The sequence below is a fragment of the Phacochoerus africanus genome, chromosome 4, assembly GCF_016906955.1.
Source record: "Phacochoerus africanus isolate WHEZ1 chromosome 4, ROS_Pafr_v1, whole genome shotgun sequence".
Taxonomy (NCBI): Eukaryota; Metazoa; Chordata; class Mammalia; order Artiodactyla; family Suidae; genus Phacochoerus; species Phacochoerus africanus.
In genome coordinates, this window is record NC_062547.1 from 14,335,773 (window position 1) to 14,345,904 (window position 10,132).

The window sequence follows — 10,132 nt, forward strand, 5'->3', positions numbered from 1 at the left end:
TACAGCTCTGATTCAATGCCTAGCCTGGGAACCTTCATATGCAGCCCTAAGAAGATCCCCCCCCAAAAAAAGGAAGAAAAAAATAGCAGTTTTATACATATATATATATACACATGTATATATAACAATATAAAAATATGAAAAGGTGTTCTAGAGCAAAAGTGATTGTTGTCATCCACATTTAAATCTTTATCTTTTCTACATAGATGTGTATATATACTTATATATTTACATAGTCATTCAAAAAATAGAATTTTAAATGTATGAAATAGTATGCAAATAATTTATATAGAAATGTATATAACAACAGGTAAGTAGCAAAAAATGCATAAAAATTGTGTGACATCTTCCAACTGCTCCATTTAGGCCAGACAAGGTTTACTATGCTCTGAGTCTCAGAGTTGAGTGATTTCACTGAGGTTGCTGATAAGGAGGCATCAGAAGAAACTAGAGATTTATACATTTTAAAGAGTATCATAGAGTTCCCTTATGGCTCAGTGGGTGAAGGATCTGGCATTGTCACTGCTATGGCTTTGGGTTGCTGCTGAGTTGTGGGTTCAGTCCCTGGCCTTGGAACTTCTGCATGCTGTGGACATGGTCAAAAACAAAACAGAAACAAAAAGCTAATGAAAAAATAATAAAGAGAGTGTCACGACTTCATCTTTGGAGGTCAGGACCCCTGTCGCATAATCTTTGCCTATTCTCTGGTTTTGTCATAGTGCTTTTTGTGGGATGACTATATGGCTCATAGGACTGCCGATTTGAGATATTCTTGTAATTTACTCCTTTTATATCTAAAAATGAAGAGTTCTAAGAAGTCTTTAGTTTTGCATACTCCTTTCACTTGTCATCAGTGTTCCTCACATCAGAATCATTTTCTTAAAGAGGCATGCCCTTTAGAGATGGAATTAACTTTTTGAGATCCAAAATGCATTTTCACATGTTTGCTTATGGCATAGAATATTATAACTACCACTTGGGGGGAGGGGAACCTGAAACAATCTAATCAAGCTCCTACTATTATAAGTGAGGAGAGAGAGAATCAGCAAAATAATGTATTTATCCAAGGACGGATGTTTAAAAATGCTTCTACTAGCTTTTAATAATATATGCTAGATTCTCCATGTCCATTCTAACCCTTGTATCTTTTTCATCTCAGATTTCCAGGAATTAACAAATGGCCAATGAGAACGTTACATCTGTTACTGAATTTATTCTTTTGGGACTGACTGACCGTGCTGAGTTGAAGGTTGTGCTTTTTGTGCTGTTCATGGTAATTTATGTCATTACCTTGGTGGGGAATCTGGGCATGATTTTTTTAATCCAAGTCACTCCCAAGCTCCACACAGCCATGTACTTTTTCCTCAGCTGCCTTTCATTTGTGGATGCCTGCTACTCATCTGTTATTGCCCCCAAAATGCTGATCAGCTTCGTGGTTGTGAGGGAAACCATCTCATTCTCTGCCTGCATAGTGCAGCATTTGTTTTTCGGGGTCTTCATCACCACAGAGGGCTTCTTGCTGTCGGTGATGGCATATGACCGTTATGTGGCCATCGCGAATCCTTTGCTCTACTCTGTGGCCATGTCTCAGAGGAAGTGTGTAGGGCTGGTCATGGGATCATTCATAGGTGGAATGATTAACTCACTGACACACACCATAAGCCTCGGGAGGTTGTCCTTCTGTGGGTCCAATGTGGTTGGCCACTTCTTTTGTGATGTTCCCCCCCTGCTAAAGCTGTCATGTTCTGATACCTCCTTGAATGAGCTGCTGCTCTTAATCTTCTCTGGGGTCATTGCCATGGCTACCTTTTTGGTCGTGATCATTTCCTACCTATTCATTGCTGCTGCCATCCTGAGGATCCGCTCAGCAGCGGGCAGACAGAAAGCCTTCTCCACCTGTGCCTCTCACCTGGCTGCCGTGACCATATTCTATGGTACATTAAGTTTTAATTACATTCAGCCAAGTTCCCAGTATTCTGTGCAACAAGAGAAGGTGGTTTCTGTGTTCTACACGCTAGTAATTCCCATGTTAAACCCACTGATTTACAGCCTGAGAAACAAAGAGGTAAAGGAAGCTGTGAGAAGGGCCATAGAAATGAGGCCTTTCCTCTGTTAATTTAAGTCCATTTAATCGTACAGCATTCAACCCGTTATTCACTTATTCCCATTCACATGAATTCAATGAATTCTAGGCTTTTTAAGTATGGTAAAAGTAATTGTATTCTGTACCTCTTTTCACATGAGGAAGTGAAGATTAGAAAGGAGAAGTGATGTAATGAACAACATTCTAGGAAAGGTGCCTTATTTATTTATTTATTTTTTTGTCTTTTTGCTATTTCTTGGGCCGCTCCCACGGCATATGGAGATTCCCAGGCTAGGGGTGGAATCGGAGCTGTAGCCACCGGCCTACACCAGAGCCACAGCAACGCGGAATCCGAGCCGCGTCTGCAACCTATACCGCAGCTCATGGCAACGCAGGATCGTTAACCCACAGAGCAAGGGCAGGGGCTGAACCTGCAACCTCATGGTTCCTAGTCGGATTCGTTAACCACTGCGCCACGATGGGAACTCCTAGGAAAGGTGACTTAAAGCAGCTCACCTGAAATACTAGATTACTAACATCTTCAGCAATCAATTTTAATAAAATAAATTTAATGAAATTCATATTATCTATCCATATATTTTCATGCATCTCCTCTGATATTTGTAAAACTGAAAATACATGAATGGAGATATGAAGAATTAAAATTTTTTCTAAATATTTAAAATTATTTACTCCGAAAATCAAAATAATAGTTCACATAGCAATTTCTTTTATTTTTCAAAATGTGTAATAACTTTTAAATATTGGTAAATCCCCATGTTAAGTAAAAAGTAAAACACGATTCCAAATGAGTTTTTTTTTAGCTAGTGGTAACTTGCTTATTTTTCTTCCTCTTCTTAGACATCATTGACCTCAGCAACAGAAGATAGGTTGTGAAAAACTGACCCTATTATAATTTTCAGTTTGCAATAATGTACTCCTAAAAACGCAATTAAAAAGATAGACACACACAGTAGGAGTAGGTAAAATTCAGCACCCTTTCTATCCATCTCTGACTTTAAGAATATACTTCATGTTCCTTCAAGATTAAAAAAAAAAATCTAGCCATCTTTTAATCATATGATGGGTGTAACTGCTGGCCTAGAGGTTCTATTCTGAAACGATATATTACTTGAGTATATAACTGCATAACTTCTCATCATTTTAGAAATTTTTATCTGTTACAAAAGGTACTGTGAATAATATTGCATACATTTCAAAAATAAAAATTACTTACGTTCTGTACAGTTTTCTGTATTTTAGTGTCTTTATTACCTACTGATATCCTAAGATACAGCCTGAGGTATTTAAAACTAATGAGAAAGTGTTTAAATTAGTTAAACAATTTTACATTTGCTGGTTCATACTTCACAATGAAGACATAGTCAATATACTAGCAAAAATGATTGGATTTAAAACAAGAAAAGGAATCATTTTCTATGGACAACAAAAGCTATAAAACTCCTTTAAAAGTAGTTGTCTTTGCATTTACATTTTGCAACACATCGGGCATGAAAGTAGTTTGATGTAATTGATTTTTAAAGAAATGTGATGTTCATTTATGTAAATTCCATAAAAGTGTAATTCAAATATAGTAACTATTTTCATCATTGTAATGGTGATAATAGCTCATAGCAGTAATATGCTTAATTCAAGCGTTACCCTTTGATTTATATATTTCCATGTATATTCACATACAAAGGATTAACATGAAAAAAAATCAGTGATTTGTGACTGAAAACCAATTTGTTCCAGCTCTCTTTAGGTAACTTCCATTGCCATTCATCGCCACTGAATGGTCTAGATTTTTTTACCCATCTATATTTTAATAAATAGAGATAATACACATAAATGGTAAAAACAACACCTGATATGCCAATGCACTCTATCAAAAGTGTGTTTGTAGTTGGAAGTGGATGTATTTGTTCTGTAGAAATAATGATTCAGTGAGAAAACAAAATTCGTGACTTTGGCTACGTTTAAGCAAAGAGTAGTATGATCGAGAATGTTAATGCACACACACAACTAAATGTGAAAATATTTATATTTAACAAACTTTGACTTCACAATGATTAAGCAGAAATCTTGTTTTTTCTTTAGATTTTTACAGTACTGGAAATTCAGATTTAGAGCTTAAGAAAATGAATGAGAATTTCTTTGGCAGGTAAAACTTGCCTACTCTGAATTGTTCGAAATTAGTTAAATGGATCAGTCAATAACACTGTAAACCAGCTATAATGGAAAAAAAGAAAAATCATAAGGAAAATCAGTCACAAGAGAAAAAAATAGAGTTTTCCACAAAACACTTCATAGTGATATTCAAAGAAAATCTTGATATAAATAAATGATTATTATCAAATTGGTAGATCCTTATTCTTTCTTTCATTAATTTTTAAAATATTCTTGAAACTTCAAGTCCTTTGTTGGTTGATGTGTATTAGAAATGTTTTCTCCCATCATGGGTTGTCCAGTATTTATTTATTTCCTCTTTGACAATAAAAATTTGTAATTTCAGCATAGATAAGTTTATCATTTTTCTTTTGCAATTAGAGTTTCCTGACCTGAGTCTAATAAGAGATATTTTCTCACCTAAAATGATTGTTTCCCCTCCTTCTCTTCCAAGTGAATACCCAACTATAAAAGCACCATTTATTGAAAATCCAGCTATTTTTACTATTTTGTATCAATTCTTCATATTTCAAGGATTTATGTCTAAATAAAAGATTCTAATTCAATGAATCTGCTGTTTTATTGAACTATTTTTTATTCCTGTGCCAATATTACAATGTATCAAATATTCTACCTAATGTATCTTGGTATCTATGTGAACTGGTACTTCTTCCTTGGTCTTCTTTTTAGAAGGATTTAGCTACTCTTGACCCCTTACATTTTTCATGAATGTATTATAATCAACGCATCTTACTAGAAGGAATTCATTTCTAATACATGAATGTAACTGAAATACATTTAAGCCTGCCTTTCACAGATGTGGTCTACCTCTCTAATCTACTTTCAGTTCCAAAGATGTCTCATGTGAAGAACCTACCACACATTTGAATTTTTAAAAATTATGAATTTGCCAAAATCCGCATCGGTCAACAAAGCTTTGCAAGTATTCAGTTATCGATCCGGGCAAATTGATAACAAGCATCTGTGTCAGATTAGGCAAACACCTCTAGGAAAATAATGATTGGAGATTCTCTATTATTTGGAAAAAATATATCTCAGTTGCAATTTAGTTCATATAAATTTTTTTTTTTGCAGCTAACTGATGACCTAAAGTAGGATTTTAAAAGTTTCATAACTTGTTGTAATTCATCACTAGACCATTGCCCCACAAGAACTTAGAATTACCTACATGGAAGGGGAATTTTTATTTAAAGATATGTTTATATGAGTTCCCATCATGGCTCAGCAGCAACGAATCTGACTAGCATCCATGAGGATGCAAGTTTGATCCCTAGTCTCGCTCAGTGGGTTAAGGATCCGGCGTTGCTGTGAACTGTGGTGTAGGTCGCAGACACAGCTTGGATCCTGCATTGCTGTGGCTGTGGTGTAGGTTAGCGGCTACAGCTCCAATCTGTTTTTATTGTTCTGATTAATATACTACATAACAAACCATCCTGTTATTTAGTATATTAAAAATAACAGCAGCTTTTGTTTTTGGCTCACAGCTGTTGTGTTCAGTTAACTATTCAGGTTAAGATTCTGTTAAGCAATTCTCTTTGGTTCACAATTTGGGGATTAATGCCATTTAGTCTAACCTTGGAATTTATGGACTTTCATTGTCTAAGCAATTGGAAAATGGATAGGTATAATGGTTTGCATATCATCCACTTATATGTAAACAATTAACCAAGTGTTAACAGGAAGAAGCCCTATGCCTATACCAGAGATACTGGCTAAATGAACAGGCAAAAATGCCAAGCATAAGAAAAGTCAGCAAAACCCTTACTGTTATTAACAAAATTTTTTAAATGAAACTTGTAAGAGAGGTAAAAGAAAACCTATGAAAAAAGAAAGACCAAAAAATCTTTGAGATCAGTTATAATAATTACATTATGTTTTAGAGAAAATTTCCGTGGTTTTTCTCCCACTGGTAAAACAGCAATGGCTTCTTTACAAGGAAATCTGGTACCGTCAATATCTATCTATCTATCTATCTATCTATCTATCTATCTATCTATCTACCATCTATCTTTTTTTTTTCTTTTTTGGCTGCATCCACGATATATGGAAGTTCCCAGGCCAAGGATCAAGTCCGAGCTGGAGCTGCCGCACAAGGATTATGAGGAATTTTATTCTAATAGCTGAGAATAAAAAACAATCATTTGAACTCCTCTTCCATAACTAATATTCTTCCTCACTCCCACACTATATACCTACCCTCTTTACAAGATTTTATTATCAATAGTGTATTCTATACCCATAACATATTCTAAGGTATTTTACTATTTACTTATTTACTTAATTACTTATAATCCGTCTATCCCTCTCAAGAAAGGAAGATTTTTTTTCCCTGCTTTGTGTGGTCATGTAAACACAGCACATAGAGTCAAGGAAGACCATTTATAAATGTATGTTGAATTTATTTGTGCTTGTTATTCCTTTTAGAGATACACAGAGAAAAGTTGGAAGCCCAGAATGCCATTTATAGGAATCATATTGTACATAAGCTTTAGGAGAAAAAGTTGTGTAGTCTTTTCCACATCCTTTGTAGTGCATATTTTACGTCTTTATTTCTCAAGCTATAGATCAAGGAATTTAACATGGGGATAATGAGGGTGTAAAATATAGAAGCCACTTTATCAGTGTCAAAGGAATGGCTGGACTCTGGTTGCACATACATAAATATCAGAGTCCCATAGAATACAGTGACCACTGTCAGGTGGGATCCACAGGTTGAAAAAGCCTTGTGCCTACCTTCAGCAGAGTTCATCCTGAGAATGGCTTCAAGAATAAACAGGTAAGACACAAGAACTATCAGAAGGGATGAAATCAAATTAAAACCTGCTGAGATCAGAATGATGAGTTCAACTTCATGTGTATTTGAGCAGAGCAAAGATAGCAAAGGGAAGGTGTCACAGTAGAAATGCCTGATGACATTGTGGCCACAGAATGACAAATTAAACATCTTTATAGTGATGAGAAGAGACACGAATGTGCTATAGAGATAGGGTATTGCCACCAGCACCCAACATACCTTTTGTGACATGATAACTGGGTAGAGCAGAGGGTGACAGATGGCCACATAGCGGTCATAGGACATTGCCGACAGAATAAAATGTTCACTAATAATGAACACAAGAAAGCAAGCTAGTTGTGTAGCACAAGAATAATAGGAGATTGCATTTCGATCCACAACAAAATTTACTAACATTTTGGGTCCTACTGTTGTGGAACAACCAAGGTCAGTAAAAGCCAAGTGTCTGAGAAAGAAGTACATGGGGGTTTGGAGCCTGGCGTCCACCTTGGTGAGGATGACCATGCCCAAGTTGCCCACCACCGAGATCACGTAGATGAGCAGGAAGAGCCCAAACAGTGGAGCCTGCAGCTCAGGGCGGTCTGTGATTCCCATAAGGATGAATTCATTTGGTATGGTTAGATTTTCTGTTTCCATGCTGGTTATTAGAGCACCTCTTCTGGATGGAAACAATAGGAAGAGCATTAGTCAATAGCTTCCATGTATTATCACCTGGGAGGCTTTAATTAGCAAAGTTAGTATAAATTAGATATAGCTAAACTTCCCAATTTAAGGTATTTGAAAATAAACCTATATGCTACAAGTAATAATATACACAGATAAAGATAGAGACAGAGACACTTTCTGGTTCTCAAATGGAAGTTATTTCACTAACCAAAGAACATTTGTCAATGTTTAGAAGGCATGGTTGTCACAACTGGAAGTGGGGAGATACTGCCAGATAGTGATTAGAGGTCAATTATGCTTCTAAACACCTTACGATGCTCCATATCAGCTCGAAATCTCAATAACGCAAAGGTTGAAAAACCAGGATTGTATAGATAGATGGTAGATAAACAAGTAACATAGATACATAGATAGATGTAGACACATATAGATATAGAGGTATAAATACAGACATATAGACACAGATATCTGAAGGGAAAAAGTTAAAAACTGAGGTCACATAAAGTGTTATTGTGCCATTATTGTTAGTTTTCTATCAGTCATTTATATAATTGCAATCACATAGTGACATGTATAAATTACATTTACTAAAATGGCAATTTATCAATTATATAATAAATACAATTAAATAATGATTGTAATAATATTTAAGGGAAACATTCCAAAAAATTATAGAACCCACTAGTTTAACACATAGTTCTATCAAGTCCTATATACAGGTGATACAGGCTGAAGCAGTTCACATACTTGACACATAATAGGTATATAAATAAGAACACAATAATGGGTTGCAGTGAGAATTATTAGCCTTTATGTAAAGAAACATATGAGACATACTATAGATAGATGTTAGATAGATTCAAACATACATACATACAGAGATAACACAGATACATAGAATCTCTGTTTTAAATACCATCTCCCTTTATGGTATTTAAAAAGAGTTACTTTGGCAAATAATCTAACTTATGTGGAGCTCTTTATTCTCACATGTGAAACCAGTCCATATTTACAGGACTGGGTAAATGAAGACTAGATGATTCAATGTGTCTGTACCACCTTGAAGTCGAGTATGTAGGAGTTTTAATTTTATTTTTTTTAATGGTGATAATAATGTATCTTAAAAGGGTTTATTAATGTATTTGTGTGTAAATTCTTCTGCACTGTGATATTCCTTCTTTGCTAAGGCTCCGATGATGAACTGTTGACAGTTAAGGCAAGGAGGATGAAAGGCATGTAACTAACTTCAAGCCCTGTTCTTTCCCCCTTCTCTGGGCCTAAAACGGGGCCATACGAGTGCTATTCTTTTGGATTATTTATCCTCTCAATTTCTTAGCTATTTTAATAAGAAATAAATATAAGTTTATTCTGACACAAATATTCTTAAAATATTAATCTTAAAATGCATCAGGACATTTTCACTGTAATTGACACATACTAACTTGTATGTAACAATTCAAGCGCACTTCGTCATGCAAGAATCCAGGAGAATATGCAGAAATCTGAGCAAACTGGAACAAAGGGGAGTTATTGGCATTGTTGAATATGTGAATATGTGAATGTCATAAAAACTTACTTTGGATAAAGCAATATCACACTTTTTAAAAATGGTTAAAATCTCTATGTTACACGATGCTACAGAGATGAAAGAAAATACAATAAAGAAAGGCTTTATGTGGATTCTTGGATGTGAGTTTAAATTCTTCTCCCCATTAAGGCTATGGGAACTCCTTCAAACTATGACATAATACAAAACACATATAAACGTGTTTATATCAAACATTAAAAATGTGTCCAACCATTCCTAATAATTCAGAGATTAAGAATATTCCAGAGTAAGAGGTGGATGGCAGATAAGGGTAAGAGACTTATTAAATTTAAAGTACTGTAAGCCTAAGTATTTTCTTTAAAAGAATAGAAGTGATACTGGTTACAATAAAAATTACAATGACAGTAGGTTCTAAATGATTTATAGAAAATAAATAGAAACAGCTTCATGACATTAAATATGAAAATCATTACATAAAGTTTGCATTTAACTCACTTAAGAAATCACTTACAGTTGTGGGACTTCCTGATAGTCACCTTGTCTTGAAACACACTTTTCTTATATCATAAATATGGAACTGTGTATCATCATGATAGTGATTTTAGACAAATATCTTGAAAAAATTTAGTAAGATGCAGTGTAAATCTTATTTTTGTTTCTTAGGTTTTTTTTGCAATATGAAATACTGAGAAAACTCAGACTTTGTAAATTCCAATTTTCCTGTAAGATAAGAAAAAATAGAAATGTTTTTGTTTTCTCACAAGCTTTAGCATTCTATGAAGACACACAGCTTTTTCACAGTTAAACATCTTTGTCGAATACCAAAGATTGTTATTTTTTAAAGCTGTAC

The 10,132-nt window shown here is 34.7% G+C and overlaps 2 protein-coding genes across 2 annotated transcripts; one reads left to right on the forward strand and one right to left on the reverse strand.

The window, feature by feature from the left end:
• The first annotated feature begins 1,177 nt into the window (after window positions 1-1,177).
• LOC125124009 (olfactory receptor 1052) lies at window positions 1,178-2,116 on the forward strand. Its single transcript, XM_047774186.1, has one exon. It carries the CDS (start codon window positions 1,178-1,180, stop codon window positions 2,114-2,116), a length of 939 nt encoding a protein of 312 aa, XP_047630142.1.
• Window positions 2,117-6,761: 4,645 nt separating this feature from the next.
• On the reverse strand, window positions 6,762-7,706 carry LOC125124010 (olfactory receptor 8K3-like). Its single transcript, XM_047774187.1, has one exon. It carries the CDS (start codon window positions 7,701-7,703, stop codon window positions 6,762-6,764), a length of 942 nt encoding a protein of 313 aa, XP_047630143.1. The 5' UTR covers window positions 7,704-7,706.
• Between the last annotated feature and the right edge of the window lie 2,426 nt (window positions 7,707-10,132).